The sequence below is a fragment of the Dreissena polymorpha genome, chromosome 8 (genome assembly GCF_020536995.1).
Source record: "Dreissena polymorpha isolate Duluth1 chromosome 8, UMN_Dpol_1.0, whole genome shotgun sequence".
NCBI lineage: Eukaryota > Metazoa > Mollusca > Bivalvia > Myida > Dreissenidae > Dreissena > Dreissena polymorpha.
The window spans coordinates 82,495,059-82,520,963 of record NC_068362.1 but is presented as its reverse complement, the minus strand read 5'-3'; the positions used below and the strand labels follow the sequence as shown (position 1 = coordinate 82,520,963).

At 36.1% G+C, this 25,905-nt stretch overlaps 1 protein-coding gene across 5 annotated transcripts in view; it reads right to left on the bottom strand.

Moving 5' to 3' along the window:
• The window catches only part of LOC127842326 (nicotinamide/nicotinic acid mononucleotide adenylyltransferase 1-like), a 55,468-nt gene extending 30,475 nt beyond the window's left edge, over positions 1-24,993 (bottom strand). For 2 of the 5 annotated variants that reach the window (XM_052371767.1, XM_052371766.1), the window contains exons 1-2: positions 24,808-24,993; positions 10,160-10,248 (exon numbers count right to left, since the gene is read on the bottom strand). In XM_052371767.1, coding sequence (XP_052227727.1) covers positions 10,160-10,248; positions 24,808-24,886 — 168 coding nt within the window. In that variant the 5' untranslated portion in view covers positions 24,887-24,993. Of the gene's footprint in view, positions 1-10,159; positions 10,249-13,259; positions 13,400-24,807 lie in introns of those variants that run through there. The other 3 variants (XM_052371769.1, XM_052371770.1, XM_052371768.1) reach the window with 3 other exon arrangements.
• Positions 24,994-25,905: the final 912 nt, after the last annotated feature.

Genomic DNA, 25,905 nt, shown 5'->3' with positions numbered 1-25,905 from the left:
TTCTCAAACCACACTTAAACTACACCAAACTGGTTGCATCTTGCATTTTAGTTGATTTACTGGGATTTTATAAGGACCTGTTATCTCCAAACGCAGAAAACAGCTGAAACCACATACACACATGAGTGCCTGTATTGACACATGTCATAATTATAGACTGTAATAAAGTACACTGAACATTTACTACATTTCCATCCGTTAGTTTGTTATGTCCAATATATTGAAATGTGGCTGTGCACCAGACAATACAAAATGAACTGTTTTTTTATAAAGAATATTCAAAACCTTTAGCCAATTGACAAGAATGTAATGGTACAAACTATCAACAATTAGTTTGTACCTTATTGAAATACTTACTCATCTACCAGGACAAAAGTCGCTATTTCAATGGTTGATTATTAAAATACAGCTACCTTTTGTGGAATTACATTTTTATTTTTGATAGATACAATAAAATAATCATATATAATACATTAGCCAACATATAATGTATTGAAATCATGTTTGCATAATATGTAATTTTTGTGGCATACATTTTACAATGTCAAACATATTTTTTAAATCAGTTTTCTGCCAGCTTGTAACCTCCAAAATATATGTGACATTAAAGCTCCCATCTCATGGGTAGGGCTGGGGGGGGGGGGGACTAATGACTAAATGTACACATTTGCTGAAAATAATCATAAAGTGTCTGATAAAAGATCAATCCAATTTGATTGAATGCCAAATCCTTGACTTGCCAACTGTAAACCATTCCATCCTAACAATTAAGGCACAGCTTCAAAAATAAATCCAATCTCCAATATAAATAATTCAAGCTCTTTGCTTGAATTATTTATATCACATATTTCTTTTACGATTTAATGTCCCATGAAATTATTCCTCTTGTTGGAATATGAAACCTGTAATATCCATTTATAGAAAGCAAGCAGCAAACAAATTTAACTTTGAGATCTCATGACAGTTTATATTGATATTTTGTACTGTTTTGTCTTCTTTTAACTAAACATAATCCTATTTTAACTAAACATAATCCTATTTCATCAGTGAATAACTTGCAATATGAAATGGTTTATTATATACAATGTAGGAGTTCAAAAAAAGAAAACCATCAGAAATACTGTCTCTGCAACAAATGTACTTCGAATGTTGATTGTACATGTATTGACATGATGTCTAAGCCAGCTCTCTGGCATTTACTATCCATAGAAAAATCCATTAATTGCATGTGGTATTGCAGAAAACAACACAATTTTTGTTGCAGCAAGGAATGTAATAGACTGCTATTTCACAATGACAGAAGAAACAAGAGCTGTGTTCATGAAACACATTGACCCCTATATCCAAATTGAAAACATCACTGCAAAATTATGGTCAATTGATATTTGACAAGTAACAGGCCTTGGAAAGAACAAAACTCAAGACTTGATCCCAATGTCATGCAGGGAGACTCACACACCTAAAATAAAGAATTATCTGAAATAATTATGTAAAAAAAAAGTTATTTATAAGAAAATTCTAAGGCCCATAAGCCTTCAAAAATTAATTAACCAAAGCAAACTTGATCTGCAAGGCATCCAACTTGACTCACACACCAACAATCAGTCAAATATCTAAAAGCATTTAGAAAACCATCTAAGGTAAAGGAAACAGTTCACTGAACATACTGATTGACAGAAGTCACCAACAGTCCGACTGCTATGTGCCACCCTACCAGGGCCATGCAAATATTTAGACATGGGCATTTTACATTGAATGTTAAGATACAAAAAGGCTAATAGGACTACTAATTAGGAAGTTGGTCTATCTGATATGGCCACTGTCAACTTGGAAGAAGGCCTATCTGGCTTGACAACTGTCAACTAGGAAGAAGGCTTATCTAAACACGGTCAACTAAGAAGTAGGCCAATCAGGCTTGACCACTGTCAACTAGGAAGTAGACCTATCTAACTTCAAAACTGTCAACTAGGAAGTAGGCCTATCTGGCTTGACCACTGTCAACTAGGAAGTAGGTCTATCGGGCTTGACCACTCTCAAATAGAAAGTATGCCTATCTGGTTTGACCACTGTCAACTAGGTAATAGTCATATCAAGCTTGACCATTGTCAACTAGGCAGTGGGCTTATCTGGTTTGACCACTGTCAACTAAGAAGTAGGCCTATCAAGCTTGACCTTTTGTCAACTAGGAAGTGGGCTTATCTGATTTGACCACAGCCAACTAGGAAGTAGGCCTATCTAGTTTGACCACTATCAACTAGGAAGAAGGCTTATCAGGCTTGACCGCTGTCAACTGGGAAGTAGGCCTATCTGGTTTGACCACAATCAACTAGGAAGTAGGCCTATCAAGCTTGACCATTGTCAACCAGGAAGCATGCCTATCCATCTTGGCTACTGTCAACTATGAAGTAGGCCATTCTGGCTTGACCACTGTCAACTAGGAAGTAGGCCTATCTGGTTCGACGACTGTTAACTGGGAAGTAGGCCTATTACGCTGGACCACTTGACTCTGTCAACTAGGAAGTAGGCCTATCTGACTTGATCACTGTCAACTAGTAAGTAGGCCTATCTGACTTGACCACTGTCAACTTGGAAACAGGCATATCTGACTTTACCACTGTCAACTAGGAAGAAGGCCTTTCTGGTTTGACCTCTGTCAACTAAGAAGTAGGTCTATTTGGTTTGACCTCTGTCAACTAAGAAGTAGGCCTATCTGGTTTGACCTCTGTCAACTAGGAAGTAGGCCTATCTGACTTGACCACTGTCAACTAGAAAGTAGGCCTATCTGACTTGACCACTGTCAACTAGGAAACAGGCATATCTGACTTTACCACTGTCAACTAGGAAGTTGGCCTATCTGGTTTGGCCTCTGTCAACTAAGAAGTAGGCCTATTTGGTTTGACCACTGTCAACTAGGATGTAGCTCTATCAGGCTTGACCATTGTCAACCGAGAAGTAGGCCTATCAGGCTTGACCACTGTAAACTATGAAGTACGCCTATCTGACTTAACCACTGTCAACTAGGAAGTAGGCATATCTGGCTTGACCACTGTCAACTAGGAAGTAGGCCTATCTGCCTTGACCACTGTCAATTAGGAAGTAGGCCTATCAGGCTTGACCACTGTCAACTAGAAAGTATGCCTATCTGGTTTGACCACTATCAACTAGGTAATAGGCATATCAGGCTTGAACATTGTCAACTAGGCAGTAGGCTTATCTGGTTTGACCACTGTCAACTAGGAAGTAGGCCTATCAAGCTTGACCATTGTCAACTAGGAAGTGGGCTTATCTGATTTGACCACAGCCAACTAGGAAGTAGGCCTATCTGGTTTGACCACTGTCAACTAGGAAGAAGGCCTATCAGGCTTGACCACTGTCAACTGGGAAGTAGGCCTATCAGGTTTGACCACAGTCAACTAGGAAGTAGGCCTATCAAGCTTGACCATTGTCAACCAGGAAGCATGCCTATCCAGCTTGGCTACTGTCAACTATGAAGTAGGCCAATCTGGCTTGACCACTGTCAACTAGAAAGTAGGCCTATCTGGTTGAACGACTGTTAACTGGGAAGTAGGCCTATTACGCTGGACCACTTGACAATAGTCAACTAGGAAGAAGGCCTTTCTGGCTTGACCACTGTGAACTAGGATGAAGGCCTATCTGGTTTGACCACTAACAACTAGGAAGTAGGCCATTCTGGTTTGACAACTGTCAACAAAAGAGTAGGCCTATCTTGCTTGGCTTATCTGGCTTTACCACTGTCAACTAGGAAGAAGGCTTATCTTATTTGACCACTAAAAACTGGGCAATAGGCCTATCTGGCTTGACCACTGTCAACTGGGAAGTTGGGCTATCTTGCTTGGCCACTAAACAGTTTCAATTTTCCATTGGTAAATTGCACTTATTTTTTTCTCTTTTGACCACAGAAAAATCATGTATCTTAACATGGAATAATTACCCTACACAACCCATACATAGCCAACACAAAATCTGTTCTGAAACAATAGCTTGTTAATAGTTTGAACTCTTCCAAAGCAAGGCTAGCCTATTCTTTGACAACAATCTCTAACAGTTGAAATAGGTAAACTTTGCCTTTATTGACATTGGGGTCACTAGGTAAAAGGTCAAGGTCACAGTTACACACTAAGTGTGAAATCGTTTCCGATCAATAACTCATCAACTGATTCACAGATTGGCTTGATACTTCTCATGTGCATTGGCCATGGACAGTAAATGACCCCTATCGATATTGCGGTCATTAGGTCAAAGGTCAAGGTCACTGTCACAATAAGTGTGAAAATTGTTTCTGATCAATAACTCGTCAACGAATTTACCGATTGGCTCGATACTTCACATGTGCATTGGCCTTGGACAGTAGATGACCCCTATTGTTTTCTTTCTCATGCAAACAGACATAGAAGATCACTAGTACAACCAGTAACTTTTTTAAATAAATTATTGACATTTTCTAGAAAGCTAATATTTCTGATAAAATATGGTTTGTCATGAATATTAATGATTTGTTGTCAAGGAAATCTGCCTTATCACAGGATATAAATTGCCAGATGATGATGGATCAGCCAACAATTTCACCTTGGCACGTTTGAATTTCAACAGCGCCTATCCTCTCACACCTAAGAGGAAGTGGGGATCAATACAATGTCATGTGGGCTATTCATTACTGGATGATAAGCAACAATCAGCGCCCGACAGTTGATTACAGGACACACGCTGTGTTTAGGCTATGATCACAAATCACCGGAATATTGAGGATAATGCAATAATTTAAAACTCCACTGCTGGACATGGATTAATCAAGATGATAACATTTCCAGCGGAATCAACTATTTCTAAGAAAAAATATTGATCAAAAGACTTTCACAAACTACCAGTACAAACAAAATCTAGAAATCTAGATTGAGGCCGTAAAATGTTTGAGAATGGATTTAATTATTATTAGCTGGATCAGGACTTTCATTAAACACAAATGTATTTTGTACACCAACAATAAAATAAAAAGGAAAACAATCATGCCATACGTTGTGTCAATTTTTTCATAACTGGTATTATTCTAAACATGAATAGGAAATGATTAAAACTGAGGAAACAGTAATTTTCATTAGGAATGTCATTAAAGATCACCTTTCAATTACATATAACTACATTTGTATATGGACTACTCGTTAACAGGAGCAACCTTTCCTCAATTATGGGGAAGGCAAAATAGATATCATTAACCTGAGACTGTGAGTAAAATTTGAACTTCAACAAACGAAAACGTTCTGCATGAACGTACAAAGTTTTGTAATAATTACAAAGAAAGTATGTTAAAGAAATAAGCTGCTTTCGTTTCCTATTCTCTGATTTAAGTCACTTAGAAGACAACAGCAGAGTCTGTGCTTTACTTTCATCACAAATGTCTAGACAAAAAACACATTCATTAAGAATTCTTTAAAATTCTAATGTTCTAGTGTCAACGTTTTGTCATCAGCACAGGAGGGTTTGATAGATATTGGTCTGTGCATGGTATCATAATGAATGAGAGCTTTCACTGTAAAAACCAGCAAATCACCTCAATCTCAACACTTATTTTATTCCCACAGCATTAAACAACAAGAGGGCCATGTGTCCTAATGCGCTCACCTGAGCCCTAAGGTTCTAAATTATTCAGACAAGCTTGAGACAAAAATAGTAAAAGGACTTTATGAAACATAAATATTTCATTTCAAATCACTTTTTTATCTTTAAAACCAATGTTCTGACAAAGCTTCATGATGATTAGAATAAATATTTGCCTTTTAGAGAGTAAACAAGGTGTTACAATAACCATATAAGGAGAACTGCCCAGCCCCTTGGCAGCCATGGTTTTCAATTTACCAGAACCATTTTTTAACTCTGCCCATATATCATTAGAGCAAATCTTCTGACACTGTTTCATGAAGATTGGACCATAAATTTTAATTATAGAGTGGTAACATCACTATACATGTAGCCTATAAGGAAAACTGCCCCACCCCTGGCAGCCATGTTTAAAAAACAAGAGGGCCTGAAAGGCCCAAAGTCGCTCACCTGAGATAACAAGATATTATTGGGACAAATCTTCTGACCAAGTTTCATGAAGACCGCCCCTTGGAAGCCATGTTTTTCAAGCAAACATAATTATTTTCAAACTCATCCAAGATATCATTGAGAACAAATTTCATGAAGTTTGGAAATAAATGTGGCTTCTAGAGTGTTAACAAGGTTTAACTATAGCCATACAAGGAAAAATGCCCCGCACCCTGGCAGCCATGTTTTTTAACCAACCGGCATCATTTTCAAACTCGTCCAAGATATTATTAGGATGAATCTTCTGACCAAATTTAATGAAGATCAGACAATAAATGTGGCCTCTAGAGTGTTAACAAGATTTTACTGTAGCCATATATAGCCATATAAGGAAAAATGACCCGCCCCTTGGCAGCCATGTTTTGCAAGCAAACGTAACCATTTTGGAACTCAACCGTCATATCCAGAAAAGACATGATCTGACCAAATTTCATGAAGATTGGACCAAAAATGTGACTTCTAGAGTGTTCACATGTTTTCACTATATACATATAGAGAAAACTGCCCCGCCTCTTGGTGGCAATGTTTTTTCACTGATCTGGACCATTTTTGAACTCGTCCGAGATATCAATGAAACCAATGTTTCCACCAAGTTTCATGATGATTGGGCAAAAATTGTGACTTCTAGAGTGTTCACAAGGTTTCTCTAAAGCCATATAAGGAATACTGCCCCGCCCCCTGCTGGCCATGTTTTTCAACGGACCAGAACCATTTTTAAACTCAACCAGGGGTTTTTTTTACTAAGAAAGTGACGCCGATATTCGGCGTCTTCCCCTACCAGAATTTTTCCCCTAAAACTACCATTTCCCCTCCAAAAATATAATTTTTTACCAAAATATAATATTTTACCCTCAAAGAAATGTTTTTTTTCTTTTGGGAATGCGACACTTATCCAATTTGTACCATGTACAACGATCTCCCTCTCTCTCTCCCGATGAACACTCAAATATGGGAATCCCAGTGATTCTATATATAGCTCTTAAATTACGTCATGGTAACCGGGCAACTTATCGTATTAATCATGTGACTATTTAACTGGATTCCGGTCTTGCGCGAGAAGAGTGTTTCGTCAATTAATTACCAGAAACCAGTCGAATTTTCATCCGGGTTATGTGAAAGCCAAGATATAAACGTTAAAACAGAAAAAAGTCTCAATATTGGCATTCATACATGAACAAAATAAAATGTTCGGACTCGGAAAATATTAATTGCGTGGACGCATTTTTTAAGAATGAATCATCAAAAACCGTTGAAACCCAGCAGGATTCGGAGGTACATGTAATCAACATCGAATAATACTGTCGGATTATTGTGAAAGTGAAAGTAGACAATCGGCAGCTGCCGCACCTTTCCCTTCCAATACTGTAGCAGATCTAGATCGTCAACCCATTCATCATGAAATTGAAATCACAATATTGACATCGTTCCCCAGCCCCAGTTGAAAACATTTCCCATTATTAGATCTACCCCTGCGACTTTATTTAGGACTTTGACTTTAATATCATACTTGTTCATGTGTTTAAGAACAAAAAGGTCAGAGACATGAAAAAAAACCTGAAGTCTGTAGGTGAGTTATAGACATTGAAATGAACAGTCTTTATTTTTTCCCCAAATATGTCTCTTTCGCGCTCGATTTTCCCCTTTTACCCAGCGTCCAGCGTCTTCCCCTTTTTCTAAAAAAAACCCCTGTCAACCAACATATCATTTAGACAAACATTTTGACAAAGTTACATGAAGATTTGGCATCAAATGTGACTTCTACAGTGTTCACAAGGTTTTTCTTTTTTTTGATCTAGTGACCTAGTTTTTGACCCAGCATTATCCAGTTTCGAACACAGTCGAGATATCAATGGGACAAATGTTCTGACCAAGTTTCATAAAGATCGGACAATAAATGTGGCCTCTAGAGTGTTCACAAGGCAAAATGTTGACGACTGACAACACACAACGGACAAAAGGCGATCACAAAAGCTCACCATGAGCATGTTGTGCTCAGGTGAGCTAAAAACTGGAACCATTTTCGAACTAGGCCAAAATATCATAAGGAAAAATGTTCGACCAGGTTTGAAATTTGAAAATAAATGAGACTTCTATACTGTAATCAAAGTTTTACTATATCCTTATCAGGAAAACTGCCCCACCCCCTGGCGGCGATGTTTTTTAAAAGACCAAACCCATGTTCAACCTCAGCTGCGATATCATTGAGACAAAATGTACCGACCAAGTTTCATGTAGATTGGACAATAAATGTGGCCTCTTGAAAGTTAACAAGGTAAATGCTGACTACGCACAACAAACAAATGGCAATCACAAAATCTCAACATGAGCACATTGTCCTAAGGTTAGCTAAAAAAAATAAAGGTGGAACATAACAAGTTGGGTTGGATTCCAAGTGATTGTCACAATATTAGTGAAAACTGCCAAATAACAGTAGATGAACCATGGGCTTTTTAAAGGCCATAACAAGTTTCTTTAGTGCAGACACTTTTAAAATAGTTTTGTTTTATTAATTCTTGGTTCCCTGTTTGTTGTTCCAAATAATCCTATTTCAGATTTAAACAACAGCACCGCATAACAGGTGCCACGCTCGGCTACGGGTGCAGTTTTGAATAAATGAAAGCTTGTCAGATTGATTTTTTTTCAGAGGTCACAGTGACCTTGACCTTTGACATAGTGATCCCAAAAAGGGTGTGGCATGTAGAACTCATCAAGGTGCATCTACATTTGAAGTTTCAAAGTTGTAGGTGGAAGCACTTTGATTTTTGAGCCAATGTAAGGGTTTTAGCACGACGCGGATGGCGGACGTTGGACGACACTACAAGCTGGCTATGACAATACCTCGGGTTTTCTCCAAAAAGGCTGAGCTAATAAAATCAACCTACAAATATTTATAGCAAAACTATTAAGAGTAATACATGTTTAAAAAGACTGAACCATATTGATTGCACGATAATGTATATATCCCTAAAAGGCATACCTTTCTAACTTCTAGCACAACACATTGCCATTCCATCAACCAGGAAATTGATGTTACAATTAAGTAGAGGATTATTTATTCTGTATGGTAAAATGCCAGCTTCCAAATACCTTGTCTAGTATATACATGGCCTTAGGTTTAAAACAATGTCAGTGAGAAAATATAACCCAAACTTTTCCATTATAACAGTGGTTTTTTTCATTCATAATCAAGTCCGGTAACCGGACCCATTCCCAATGGAAAAAAGTATATATTTTTCCCAAATGGGAGCTTAAAATTTCCAATAGAAGGTTTAAAAAAAAAAAAAAAAAAAAAAATTTATTTTTTTATTTTTAGATCTCAATATTTTGTTCATCTATCATCCATATAAGATAAACCTTTGTAAATATAATACTGGACACACTTGTATCCTCAATTTTGAAGCATTTGTTAGCAAAACAACAACAACACTAATTTCCCAATTTTAGTAAAAACGCCGCAAATTTTCCCAATCCACAGGGACCAAGCCCCAAAATGGTGAAAAAAAACAGTGAACCATTTTATTCTAAACCGGACAGGACATAACTGAAAGAAAAAAAAACAAGGCTATTGTCAAGCAATATGGTCCCCTACCGCTCCACCATTGTCAGAAATTCCACCATTTTCAGAATATTTTTTTTGGTTGCCATAGCAACCACAATTTTTGAAGTAGGAACAAAATGAAATGACGTGCATAATGTACATATTATAATTACCATCTATCCATGTTGCAAGTTTTATGAACAAATATCTAGAACTTTTAAAGTTATTGCAGGATCCAGAAAAGTGTGACGGACAAACAGACTGCCAGACAGACTGACAGACAGGGCGCAAACCATAAGTTCCCTCCGGTGAAACCAGTAGGGGACAATAATCACGCACTTTTCATCACCAATGAAATCGAGTTGAATTTTATGTCATTATTGCGCTACAGTTTAACTTCTCTAATGACGCTCAGCTATGATAATAACAATAAATAGAGCTTCAAATCTTGAACTTTTGTCATTTATATTTAGGATTTGATAATTTTAAAACTACATCATTACAAGCTACTAGACTTACCTTTTTACCATAGCTATCCATGACAGGTGACATGATGCCCGCAATAACGTTGTACTTGCCGGTCCGATGTAAATGATCCTTGGCAAGCTCTATAAAAATACAATTTATGTTACTCAAGTGAAAGTTTGGTAAATATTGCCCATAAATTCCCATCATTTACAAATAAGTTTTTGTCATCACGATTATGTCTTGGTAGTGAATTAATGGGGCCTTTTCAAGTTTTGATAAATTGACAACATTTTAAACAAGAGCACCGCCTTGCGGGTGCAGACCGCTCATCTTTTTTCTTTTTAAAGGTGACAAGACTCTCATTTTCAATCACAAAGGAGGGAGGGGTGGAGTGAAGAGGGGTGAATAGTGTGGGGGTGTGGACATTTATTACATTATTTTCCAAAAATGGGGAAAAAAAATTCGTGGGGGGGGGGGGGGGGGATTCTTGGGTGCGATGGTTGGACGGTATTTCAAACATATAATAATAAAAATAAATATTTGTGTTTTTTAACCGTTTCAAAAAAAGAAAATTGGGGGTGGGGTGGGGTGGGGGGGTATAGTGTGAGGGTGTGGTGGTCATTTGTGAGATGATCTTAAAAAAAAAAAAAATAGGGGGGGGGGTCGGGTGGGGGGAGGGGGGGTGGGGGGGGGGGAGATTCTTGGGTGCGATGGTTGCACGGTATTTCAAACATAAAATAATTTAAAAAAATATTTGTTTTTTAACCGTTAAAAATTTGGGGGTGGGGGGGGGTATAGTGTGAGGGTGTGGTGGTCATTAGTGAGATGAGCAAAAAAAAAATAAAAAAAAATTTAGGGGTGGGGGGGATTCGGGGGGGGGGGGGGGGAATTGAGGGCACGGGGGATGGTTTGGGTGGAGTCTATTGTGGTATGTCAGGTAAGAGTAGTTTTGTCAAAGTATCAATCAAATCTAATCATAAATAAAGAAGTTATGGCAATTTTAGCAAAACTTAATAATTTGACCTTGAGAGTCAAGGTCATTCAAAGGTCAAGGTAAAATTCAACTTGCCTGGTACAGTAACCTCATGATAGCATGAAAGTATTTGAAGTTTGAAAGCAATAGCCTTGATACTTAAGAAGTAAAGTGGATCGAAATACAAAATTTAACCATATATTCAAAGTTACTAAGTCAAAAAAGGGCCATAATTCCGTAAAAAATGACAACCAGAGTTATGCAACTTGTCCTTTTACTGTACCCTTATGATAGTTTGCGAGTGTTCCAAGTATGAAAGCAATATCTATGATACTTTAGGGGTAAAGTGGACCAAAACACAAAACTTGACAAAATTTTCAATTTTCTAAGTATAAAGGGCCCATAATTCCGTCCAAATGCCAGTCAGAGTTACATAACTTTGCCTGCACAGTCCCCTTATGATAGTTAATAAGTGTTGCAAGTATGAAAGCAATAGCTTTGATACTTTAGGAATAAAGTGGAGCTAAACACAAAACTTAAACAAATTTTTAATTTTCTAAGTATAAAAGGGCACATAATTCTGTCAAAATGCCAGTCAGAGTTACATTACTTTGCCTTCCTTATGATATTTAGTAAGTGTTGCAAGTATGAAAGCAATAGCTTTGATACTTACTAGTGCTGCAACAATACGCCAAAAACTGTATTGCAATATATTGTCAGTTCAAAAACCCGTATTGCAATATATCGCAATATATTGCTAACTTGTACCAAAATTATAACTTGCCAATTACCCGATAATCCCATAAATTCCATTTTTAAAGCAGATTCTGGTAAATATTTACTATAAATGTGCTCAAGAATAATAAGAAAAACAAACATTCGCAAATTTTCTTAAGTATCAAATACATTTTTGCAATTGTTACTATTTAAAGATGTGATGAAATAACGTCCAACCGGGGCGTTTTTCCCACGGAACACGCGTAATTCAGCTGACGTGATGTTCCCGTTTTTATACAAAATATACAACACAAAATACACCCATACTTTCCATGCGACGTTCTACATGTCTGTATAATTTTCGCGCGCTTTTTATTGAGACAAAGGATAAAGCACTTTTTATTTGACGCTATAATTTTTTATTGTCGCGTTAGCATTCAAATTTGGAAGCGTGTTTCAGAAATTCGGATTACAAATAATGCTCAAATCAGAATCGAACGAAACATTTACAGCTGTGCGCAATTAATTCAACGGTAATCTGTTCAAAAGCATCGAATGAATGCTCCCATGTAACAACGCTACTCTGTATAATACACTTTTTAGAATGCTATTTTTACGTAAAAAATAATTTACACTGCTTTGTTTTGTTGACCTTTTTATCATTATTTCGGATGGCTTTTCTGGACGAAATGTGAATGAATTTTTGTAAAATTTTCGTACCGGTATGATGAAAATCATATCGCAATACAATATGCCGATTGCGTATTGCGATATATACCGATATACCGGTATATTGTTGCAGCCCTAATACTTACGGAATAAAATGAACCTAAACGCAAAACTTAACCAAAATTATTTTCAATTTTCTAAGTATAAAAAGAGCACATAATTCTGTCAAAATGCACGCCAGAGTTATCTAACTTTGCCTGCCCAGTCCTCTCATGATAGTAAGTAAGTGTACCAAGTTTGAATGCAATAGCATTGATAGTTTCTGAGAAAAGTGGACCTAAACGCAAAACTTAACCGGACGCCAACGCCGACGCCGACGCCAAGATGATGACAATAGCCAGGGGTTTTTTTTAGAGAAAGGGGAAGACGCTGGACGCTGGGTGAAAGGGGAAAAAAAGAGTGCGAAAGAGACATATTAGGGGAAAAAATAAAAACTGTTCATTTCAATGTCTATAACTCATCAAAAGAGGCTTGTCTCCGTCCTTTTTGTTCTAAAACACATTTAACACGTATTAAAGTCAAAGTCCTTAATTAAGTTGCAGGTGTAGATCTAATTATGGGAAATGTTTTCAACTATATTTCTGTACTTGGGCCGGGGGACGATGTCAATTTTGTGATTTCAATTTCATGATGAATGGGTTGACGATCTTGATCTGCTACAGTATTGGAAGGGAAAGGAGCAGCAGCTGCCGATTATCTACTTTCACTTTCACAATGTTCGATGTTGATTACCTCAGAATCCTGATTGATGGGTTATAACGGTTTTCGATGATTCTTTCTTAAAAAATGCCTCGATGCGTTCAGTATCTTCCGAGTCCGAATGTTTTATTTTGTTTGTGTAAGAACGCCAATTGTGAGACATTTTTTTCTGTTTTCACGTTTATATCTTACTCCTATAAATATGAGGTCGATTTACATCGTAAGCGGGGTAGCTTACGTCTAATTATTTGGACTAGTTTATATCTTGGCTTGCACATAGCCCGGATGAAAATTCGACTGGTTTCTGGTAATTTATTGACGAAACACCCTTCTCGCGCAAGACCGGTATCCAGTTAAATAGTCACATGATTATTACGATTAGTTGCCCAGTTTACATAACGTTATTTAAGAGCTATATTTAGAATAACTGGGATTCCCAGATTTTTTGTGTTCGTCTGGAGAGAGAGAGAAAGATCGTTGTACATGGTGCAAATTGGATAATTGTCGAATGCCCAAAGGAAAAATAAACATTTCTTTGAGAGAAAATATTATATTTTGGTGAAAAATGATATTTTTGGTGGGGAAATTGTATTTTGAGGGGAAAAATTCTGGTAGGGGAAGACGCCGAATATCGGTGTCACTTTCTTAGTAAAAAAAAACCCTGATAGCTCATAATTTTTTTTCAAAAAATAGATGAGCTAAAAATGTCTCAGAGTCACTAATTTTCGTTGTAGTTATGATATTTGTGAAGAAAAAGTAATACTGAACATTTACCATGCTCTTAAATATCCATTATACATGTATGCATCTTTTGACTATTTAAAAACCTGAACATTTTTAAGCGTTGCAACGCCAAACGATTGAATAATTTTGAGAGTTCTGTTGTTGTTGTTATATTTTATGATACTACGAGGATTTCTTATATAAAATACATCACTCATTGTATGAGCACGGATGGCCGAGTGGTCTAAGCAATAGAATTTTACTCCAGGGGTCAGTGGTTTGAGCCCAGTTGAGGTTTACTTTTTTTTTCTTTAATTGTATTCTTGTTTTTTACTGGAGCTTTTTAGATCAATATAAAGCATTTAATTACAAACTACATGCCAAAATCTGTTGTTGAGTATTAGTCAAAGTTAAACTTAGTCAAAAGTGTACTTGCCCTACAGGGCTTTTTATCATCATTTTGGGAATATGCCCAGAATACCTGTGAAATAGGAAATTTAAACGTCAATTGATTTATAACTTTTGAAAAATTATTGATAAAACTTACATAAAACAGAAAATAATAAACATAAAGATATCAAGTAAATGGACATTATTTTTTCAAACTCTTTCATTTCTATTCATGTACTAAACAGCTCTATTAGCAACATGATGTGTTTGTGAAACACTATGTCCCCCATATATTTGACCTTTGACCTTGAAGGATGACTGTGACCTTTCATCATTCAAAATCTGCAGCTCCTTGAGATACACATGCATGGCAAATATCAAGTTGCTCACTTCAATATTGCAAAAGTGTACATTAAACAAGGGCTGTTTGTAAAACATGCATGCCCCCCATATGGGCTGTCAGTTGAAGTGGCAGCCTTTGTGTGAATACGTTTTTTGTCACTGTGACCTTGACCCTTGACCTAATGACCTGAAAATTTATAGGGGTTCATCTGCCAGTCATGATCAATGTTCCTATGAAGTTTCATGATTATAGGCCTAATAATTCTTGAGTAATCATCAGGAAACCATTTTACTGTTTCGAGTCACTGTGACCTTGACCTTTGACCTAGTGACCTGAAAATTAATAGGGGTCATCTGCCAGTCATGATCAATGTACCAATGAAGTTTCATGATCCTAGGCGTAAGCATTCTTGAGTTATCATCCTGAAACCATTTTACTGTTTTAAGTCATTGTGACCTTGACCTTTGACCTAGTGACCTGAACATCAATAGGGGTCATCTGCGAGTCATGATCAATGTTCCTATGAGGTTTCATGATCATAGGCGTAAGCATTCTTGAGTTATCATCCGGAAACCATTTTACTGTTTCCAGTAACTGTGACCTTGACCTTTGACCTAGTGACCTGAAAATCAATAGGGGTCACCTGCCAGTCATGATCAATGTTCCTATGAAGTTTCATGATCCTAGGCGTAAGCATTCTTGTGTTATCATCCTAAAACCATTTTACTGTTTCGAGTCACTGTGACCTTAACCTTTGACCAAGTGACCTGAAAATCAATAGGGGTCATTTGCCAGTCATGATCAATGTACCTATCAAGTTTCATGATCCTGGGCCTAAGCATTCTTGAGTTATCATCCGGAAACCATTTTACTATTTCGAGTCACTGTGATTTTGACCTTTGACCTAGTGACCTGAAAAACAATAGGGGTCATCTGACAGTCATGATCAATGTACATATGAAGTTTCATGATCCTAGGCCTAAGCGTTCTTGAGTTATCATCCGGAAACCATCTGGTGGACGGACTGACATGTGCAAAACAATATACCCCCTCTTCTTGGAAGGGGGGCATAATGAGCGATTTTGACCCATATGTTTGACCTTGACCTTGAAGGATGACCATGACCTTCACCTTTCACCACTCAAAATGTGCAGCTTTATGAGATACACATGCATGCCAAAACAGTTATGGCAAATGTTAAAGTGTGACGCAAACAAACAAAGCAACAAACCAACAGACAGGGCAAAAACAATATGTCCCCTACTATAGTGGTGGGGGACATACAAATCTGAAAGTCAAACCATCAAGTGACGATTGTGTGACTGGATTTGGGAAAAAAGATACTTAAAGGGATCTTTTCACGCTTTGGTAAATATACAAAATTGAAAAAAGTTGTTTCAGATTCGTAAGTTTTCGTTTTAGTTACGATATTTGTGAGGAAACAGTAATACTGAACATTAACCATGCTCTAATATAGCCATTATATGCATCTTTTGACGATTTTAAAACCTAAAAATTATAAAGCGTTGCAACGCGAACGATTTAAAATAATTTGGAGAGTTCTGTTTTTGTCGTTAAATTTTGTGAAACTACGAAGATTGCTTATATTAGGTATAAAATACGTCAAGAATGTGTACTCGGCGGAATAGCTCAGTAGGCTAAAGCGTTTTTACTTCAGGACTCTGGCAGGACTCCAGGGGTCACTGGTTCGAAACCTGCCCCGGGCAATTTTCTTTTCCTTTTTTTAATTTTTTTCTTGATTTTTTACTGGAGCTTTTATGATCCAATGTTTACATTTATCAATATAAAGCATTTAATGAATAAGTTAAAAAAAATGCCAAAATCTGTGAAAAGGCCCCTTTAAAGCCATTGGGAATACAGCCCCCCCTCCTCCCCCCAAAGCTTTGCCCTTATAATGAGATGTCCTGGCCACACATTGTGCTAGTGTTGTGGCACCTGAACAATTTAAATAGTTGCACAGGTGTTACATCTTGATGGAACTCTCTCATCTTGTCTTTACGCCACTTCATTGGTCAACTCGTACCTTGGTCAACAATTAGTTACCTATTTTGGTCAATTTATAAGTTTTATTTGGTCAATTTGTACTTATTGCAGTAAACTCATATCCCAAACAAGAGGGCCTGAAAGGCCCAAAATTGCTCACCTGAGATAACAAGATATTATTGGGACAAATCTTCTGACCAAGTTTCACAAAAATCGGAAAATAAATGTGGCCTCTAGAGTGTTAACAAGGTTTAACTATAGCCATATAAGGAAAATGCCCCCCCCCCCCCCTTGCAGCCATGTTTTTCGCACAACCGGCATCATTTTTGAACTCGCCCAAGATATTATCGGGATGGATCTTCTGACCAAGTTTCATGAAGATCAGACAGTAATTGTAGCCTCTAGAGTGTTAACAAGATCTTACTATAGCCATATAAGGAAAAATGCCTCCCCCCCCTTGGGGGCCATTTTTTTAAAGCAAACATAATTATTTTCCAACTCATCCAAGATATCTTTAAGACCAATCTTCTGACCAAATTTCATGAAGATTGGACAATAAATGTGGCCTCTAGAGTGTTAACAAGGTTTTACTAAAGCCCTATAAAGCCATATAAGGAAAAATGCCCCGCCCCTGGTGGCCATGTTTTTAAAGCAACCAAAATTATTTTTAAACTCATCCAAGATATCATTGGGACAAATCTTCTGACCAAGTTTCATGATGATCAGAAAATAAATGTGACCTCTAGAGTGTTAACAAGGTTTTACTATAGCCATATAAGGAAAATAGCCCCGCCCCCGTGGTGGCCATGTTTTTCAACCAACCGGCATCATTTTTGAACTCGTCCAAGATATTATTGGTATGAATCTTCTGACCAAGTTTCATGAAGATAGGACAATAGATGTTGCCACTGAGTGTTAAGAAGATTTTACTATAGCCTTATATATAGCAATATAAGAAAAAATGCCCTGCCCCTTGGCAACCATGTTTTTCAAGGAAAGGTTACCATTTTATGAACTCATCCAAAATCAGTGGCACAAATCTTCTGAGCAAGTTTCATGAAGATTGGAAAATAAATGTGGCCTCTATAGTGTTAACAAGGTATTAGTATAGCCATACATGTATTAGGAAAAATGCCCCGCCCCCTGGCGGCCATGTTTTTCAACCAACCGGCATCATTTTCGAACTCGTCCAAGATAATATTGGGATGAATCTTCTGACCAAGTTTTATGAAGAACAGACAATAAATCTGGCCTCTAGAGTGTTAACAAGATTTTACTATAGCCATATATAGCCAAGTTTTTCAAGCAAACGTAACCATTTTCGAACTCATCCAAGATATCATTGAAACCAATCTGCTGACCAAATTTCATGAAGATTGGACAATAAATGTGACCTCTAGTAGAAAGTTAACAAGGCAAATGTTGACGCCGCAAAACGGACAACGCACGACGGACAAAAAACAATCACAAAAGCTCACCATGAGCACGCTGTGCTCAGGTGAGCTAAAAACAAACAGAAAAAGATGTCAGATATAATAAGGCATACATAAGATTATCAGTTCATATACCGGGTATATAAATCATAGAGCTGATGTCTTTTTCTCTAAATGTTTCAACTAAAATTATCTAAACATACTGTTGCCACAATTAAGGTCTCTTTCAAACTTGTTACAGGTTGGTGTATTTCATGGGTAATTACATGTTTAAAGGGTAGGAAAGGTGTGAAATGGGTTAGATACAACGTATGTAATTGTTAACTAATTAATTTAATTTCCTAGCTTTAGTTAATAAAAGTGACCTGTAATTGGTATTTTAATTAATCAGTTTTATTTAAATGTTTGTCACAACATGGAGAATGGTGTGAAAGGTGTTGATGCAGATTAGTAAATTAACTTATAAGATTCAAGTGAAGTTAATTGGTCTTATAATTAATCTTTGTATTTTAATAATCATGTTTAAGATGGAAAATCATCATTGATGTGTAATTAACTCAATGTTTTCATAAATTTAAACAGATTTAAAATTAGGTGTTGTTTGTTGCACGAGTTTTTTTATAATAGATCAAAGTTACTTAGTTATTTATATTAATTGATTGAATAAAAAATAGGTTAACCATCATATAACCACATATCTGTACAAGTAGATACATGTGTAAAAGTGAATAAACATGTGTAATATTTGCTGTGATAGATTTAATATCCGTGTATTGTTATTTAAAAGTAACTTAAATACTCAAAATCAACAAATATTTCACTAAATAATCAGTTAAATAAAGTTAACCCATTACAAATAAGTGTTCCATATAGAAATAGCCAAAATTTCAACACAAGATGTTATATGGATACATAGCTTAAACGAGATACAAAAATGTTAGTTTTTATTTTTTGTGCAACAATATATTACATGTTAATTTTCCCCCACGATATTCTAACATTTAAAAGCGAACACAAGACTGGCTTCGGGCAGTGTCTGAAGAACGTTTTATTCAGAACTACTGACGAGAACTACGTCAGGCTTCCGAAGCTGTCGGAAGCCAATCTCACGTTCTCTCATCAATTCACATGGAATATATTGTGAAACAAAAAATAAAAAATACAAGCATTAAGTATCGCATTAAATCTTATCAGACCACATCTACATGTAGCGTTGAAATTTTTGCTTTTTTGTTATTTTGATAAACTATTTAAATAAATAAAAATTGGTAAACTCAACTCTAAATGTGTTTCTTATTTGTGTGTGCATAAATTACTCTTCTTGTCCTCATTTACAAATCTATAGATTCAGTAAGGTATGAGTTAACTATGGTACAACTGATTACCGTGCAAGTGGATCAAAATACATATAAGTTGACCAAGGTTAGAGTTGATCTAAGTACTAGTCAGGGGTTTTTCTGCCTATTTTGGGAAAAGGAGTCTGACCAAATTGGGAATTTTTTATCGACAAAATTGGTCATTTTGGGAATTTTTGCTTCGATGAAACGGCTCATTTGGGAAAAAATTGTGAATTAATCATGCTTAAAAATTCAGTGGTTTAACAAATAAATTTGTTTTTATTTGGTTATTTTGTCTTCTTTATGTAAACAGATGCAATATTGGGCATGTTCAATGTTAATTCATTATATATATAGTACTGCAGTTTTGTTTTTCAGTTACAGTTACACTCTGTGATAAGAACTGAACAGTCAAAACCTTATAGCAAATATTTTTGACCAAAACAAACACTGGTTAGTCACACAAGTTATAAGACATTTCATAAAAAATTTTTTTTTTTTTTTTTTTGGAAATTGGGATTTTTTTTAATAATTTCGGTTTGGGATCGGGTCCGTTTGCTTTGGGAGTGCCTCCGTTGTCCGGAGGCGCAGACAGTGCTGAAAAACCCCTGCTAGTTGACCGTTAACCATTTAATCTCTTTGTTTCATTCAAAGATCTAAAGTACAGTCTCTTTTCCTGCAGATTCGACAGCCTAAGAGTTGAATTTACTTCTTTATACTGAATGAACATATTTTCAAAACAAGTGAGATATTTAATTCAAAATTGTATTTCTTGACTATACAGTACAGCCAAAGCGGAACAAACGTATTTCGCGATTCCGCGGCGGCAGGGCGAAACGAGTCAATGCCGCGTCAGTTGTTGAAGCCGCGTCAGTATGCGGCGGCAAGTCACATTTCGCAGCGAAACTTCGCATCTGTCCGCCGAGGCATTCCGCGATCCGCGACATGATGCCGAGTCAATGCGCATCATAAAATAAAAAATCTTTTTAAAATTATTAGTTACATGTAGTTAGCAATTTTTGAAAGAACAATTATAATAATAATTAAAATCATAATAAATTTACTGTGCTCGTATTGTATTAGCATATACATGTAAGCATAGTTAATGTATCTGGCCAATTAAGTTTGTTAACCGCCCTTAGTGTATGTATTTCACACATAAACAAGGTCACATAATTATGTTTTTGCACATACAAGTGGTCAAGGCTCCAGCATATGGTGGATTTATAAATTAATTGCATGTTGATTTTGCTATTATATTTAAGCTCGAAAATTAGCAGTTTGAAGCCACATCAATAATCAAGACGGTGACGACGTATTTATTGTTTTGTTAATTATCAGCTTATTATAACTATTGTTTGAATATGCGTATATAAACACGTTTTATTTTGTTCATATTATACAGTTAATATCGCTACTAATTACCTGATAATCCCGTATATTCCAGTTTTAAAGCAAATGCTGGTAAATATTTACGATACACAAACATTCTCGATATTTCCTTAAGTATCAAATACATTTTTGCATTTGTTACTATTTATAGAGACAGCGATTTTCCTCCTTCTTTATAAAGTACCGGTAAACGGTACTTTCCCAATCGAGCGAAAATTCCCAAATTCCCAATCGGCATCTGAAAAAATCCCAATCGGCGTCCGATTTTTTTTTCAAAACGATCGAAAGTTTCGTAACAAATCCCAACTTTCGGCAGGCGAACAAAGAAAATCGTATAGTTGTGTGTAACCACGCGCTCGATTAATATCGGGTTTTATTATTCAGCGCGTTCAATGAATAGAGTCGTTACTGTTTGCGGTTCTTTTGTCAGGCAGCCAGCGTACTGTTTGACGTCAGTTTGAAACCTTATCGTAGTTTGAAATGCCCTTCAGCACTGCCTCTGTGGAAAGGTTGTTCAGTCTAATGAACAATCTTTGCACGACCATTCGGAACCGTCTATCACAGGACACATTGACAGCTCTAATGATGCTGTGCAGAGAGGGATGCCAGCAACTGAGTGATGATCAAACATCAAAGATTGATGTAAAAAAAAAATGAAACAGAGAGACATTGCTTTATAAGAGATTAAAACAACTAGTAATTGATTTTGTGTCTTCTATATAATATTTTGTTATTTATATCAACTTTATTACTTTTAGTAATGGACATTAAGGCATGCCTGCAAATGATTATTTTAATGGGTATGTTCAATTAAGTTTGAACTGTATGATGTATTCAATAAGACCCAAACTTCACGACGCGATTTTCCCAATTTAAGGATTTCACGACTTGATTTTTCCCAATTTTGAGGTTTTCACGACTCAATTTTTCCCAATTGGGCCGGTACGGGTACTTTTCCCAATTGGTCAAGGAAAATCGCTGAGAGATGATGAAATAACACGCGATTTACGCCTCACGTGATGTTCATGTATTTATACAACACAAAATACACCCAAACTTTCCAAACGACGTTCTACATGTCTGCATAATTTTCGCACGCTTTTTATGAAACAAAGGATATTTAAGCACTGTTTATTTGACGCTAGAATTTGCCAAGATCGCGTTAGCATTAAAATTTGAAAGTGTGTTTCGGATTACAAATTTAATAATGATAATTGAACGAAACATTAACAGTTGCGCGTAATAAATTCTACGCTACACATACATGTATGTACATGTAGGTGGATATCTTTTCATTCGATCCGCCGCGTACATTTGCGGCGGATTTACTACGCGAAAATTCGCGAGGTTAATACAGACTCGATGTTGTTGCTCGGATCGATGCCAAGTGCCACGGTGATACGCCGCGCGAACACACGATTTGGCCGCCGCATACTAATAATCTGGCCGTGGCGTAGCCGCGGATTATGTAAGTGCCGCGTTGGCTGTACTGTATATATAAACCCAAAATAATATACCCCTCAGACATTTCCATAGTAACCATCCAGTTCTACTAAAGCCTCGACTTGTTATTGTCGGATCATGTACTACTTAAATGTACCCCGGATACTCATGTACTACTTAAATGAACCCCGGATACTCATGTACTTCTTAAAAATGTACCTCTGGTACTCTTATGTTTACTTACATGTACCCCGGGTACAGAAAATATACTAAAATGTTCCTGGCCAAATTCTAATTTTCCTGCATTTTATTCAGGCTCAAAATCAGAGTACATGTAATTGTTGTAAAATTCTCTACGGAAAACGAAAAACAAAATTCTGTTTGAACTGCCTTTCATACATGCCAAAATTATGTCCCGATCTCGGCGGGACAGTCCCGCTTTTGAGCCCTTTGTCCCGCCGTCCCGATATCAGACGATTTGTCCCGACATTCGTAAAAAACGATGTAAGGTCTATAGGTTCCCAATAAAATTCGCTATTAAAGCTCTGTTTCACTAACACTTACCCCCGATAATCCCTTTATTGCCCCCAATTAACAATCCGATTCTACTTATCGTGTGTACCAGTGTTGTTTATGACACCTTATCAACGATTTATCGGCTAATTATTGATTTCATCAGGCATTCACACCATGGTGGTCTTCAAGATAGTGGTCGCTTATTGCTATCGATAGTTGTATTATAATGAAATAAATGTTGAAAATGTGTTTATTTTTGTATTTGTTTGAAACGGTTTACAAAACAATTGTTTTGTAAAATTAACTCTACGTCATTAATGAGTCTTTTACATTCAATGTTTAGTTCATAAATAGCGGGATAATCCGAATGTGCAATATACCAAAATCGCAAAAAACAGTCCAATAAGTGATACCCATCATGTCTAGTGTAATTGGGTGTAATTGTTATAAAAAAAACGAGGTGCTATGCATGACAGTTTGACCCTACTCCAATTAAGCTAAAAACAACGAGGTGCTATGCATAACAGTTTGACCCTACTCCAATTAAGCCGCGACAATTGACAAGTAACAAACTGCGCATGGATACATGCTTAAAAAACATCGCAACAAACAGTAAAAGTGGTACCCATCTTGTCTTGTGTTATTGTAATAAAAACAACGTGTTGGTATTCATGACAGTTTGACACTACCCCAATACAGCGCCTGACAATTCACAATTCAGTTTAATCTGTGTATATAAGAAGAAAACAAAATATGATTATTAACATTAGAGAAAAATAATTCGTGTAAAGCATCAATAGACCTCTTTTTTTATGAAAAAGAAAAAAATCCATAGACTTCTTTTGTCCTTTTGTTTTTGTTGGTGTAAAAACGGTTGAACCGTTGTTGAGAGTTAAAATGAACACAAAGACGGTTTGCTTCCACCAAAAACCTACCTCGGAAATGTGTACGGCCGCGCATTCCGTGTGTAACTGGTGTAACTGTTCGGTAGATAGTTTACTGTAACCCGTACTTTCAGTGTACTGGATAGCCTCCCCTGCGTTATTGTTTGCCATTGAAATTAATATAATGAGTATTATTGTCGTAATGTTCTAGATTTTGTACTCTAAAAAGATGAATATTATCCTCGTTGTTTGCTATTGTATTATTTTATAAAACTGCTATTGTTATGTTTTAGATTCCATGCTTTATATCAGATGTTTTATGTCTTGAATAAAAGTATCAAGAGTATTTGTTAGTACTATACTGACTTCAGTAAAGGTGAAATGATAGATCGTTTTAGGTGTCCCGCTTTTTGGTCAAATGTCCCGACAATTTTTTATGTAATGTCCCGCTTTGGACCTAAAAAATTATGGCATGTATGCTGCCTTTACCTTTTTTTGAATATGAGTTTGGATAATATAGAGGCCATTTTACAAAATATTGACATAAATATGAACATAATTATTTTGGAAAAAACCCCACCTATGACCAATTTGGCGTTAGAATTCCCACAATGTTTTAGTATATATATGTACCCGAGATACATTTAAGAAGTACCTAAGCCAACAATGGCAAATGGAGCTCTACTTAAAGTTAAAGGCACCATTGCAAATATTATTTGTTATAATATCTTTTCTATCAATCTATTAAGTCATCATTTTCTTACAAAAACACTAACTTTTGTAATAATTTTATATATGTCATTAAATAAATCTTGTTATATACTAATAAACAACATAATATTGTTCAAAAGTCAACATTAAAAAATTATTGGTGTCACAACATTGTGTGATATTGTAACTATTATAGCTTTATGCATAACATATTTTTTTCCAAATACAATGTTAATATCACATGTTTTATCCAAAAAGAATACATATGTCATTTTCTTAATACACATAAATAACTCAAGTTTTTTTCAGAAAAAATGACCTAAATTTCAAAATATTGGACTGATTCTCTAGCTAATCCTGGAATCTCTGGAACAAACTATCACAGAAAAAAATAAGTCCACTCACCAAACATCCGCAGATGCATGTTCGTCGGTGGATTAAAAGATCCACACGCTAAAAGCACCACTTTTTGAGTTGTTGTCATAGCGAACGGATTATTTCATACAGTAATATTTTAAAATTAAGGAAACGAAAGTCAACTTGTTCCAATGTTTTAATGCAATCACTTAACGCGATTATTACAATGTGTATAAATACCAATTTCACCAAACATGGCAGCGCCCATAAAAATTGGTCGGTCATAGAATATCTCGAGACATAGAAAGGCACATAAACACAAACATGTCAGCGCAACAGAAGAAAGGTTTAGAAAATAAAATAAACGAGCCAGGATTAAATCATGTCAAAACTACGAATGCTTTCAGGATAATAAACTTCGAATTGTTTGCAAAACCGGTGCGTTGAATAGGCCACAGCGCCACTAGTCGTTACGACCCGATACGTTTTCCCCACTAGACCTTTCGCACCATTGAACTTCCATTTTTAATTCACACTAACATCACCACTACCGTTTTAAAATATTGTTTGAATTTGTTTTAATCTTGTCAAATCTAGGAAATTTGTATCAAAACATAAGTGTGAAACCATAATTTCGAAAAACTAAATAAATGTCTGTTTTTGGTGACATGTCTGAAATATATTGTATGGTGACTTAATTGGGTAGATAATTATTTTTCCAGTGATTGTTTTTTTATATTAAGAACAAGACTCTTGTGTATTTTGTTTCACAAACCTTATTACGATTGAAAATAAATTGAAGAATAACACAACATGAGGAAAACATGTTTTTGCTGCCAGGCTTTTTACGCCCTATGCCACGGGTCCGACATTCGGCCCCATTCCCAATGCAAATCTGGTTGTTTTTTTCCCCAATTGAAAAAAAAATTCCCAATTTCTAAAAAAACAACTTTTTTTTAACCTTTAAATTTATAAGTAAACCTGATCCAGTGTAGAAAATAGAAAAATATTTCATAATTTAATTATCCGTTGCCTAAAATTTGTTTGAAAAAACAGTAAAATATGTTAAATTGATTATTTAAGACTTTCCTCATTTTACCCAAAATCGAGCGTTTCGCGCGATTTTTTTCTCCTCAAAAAAGGCCA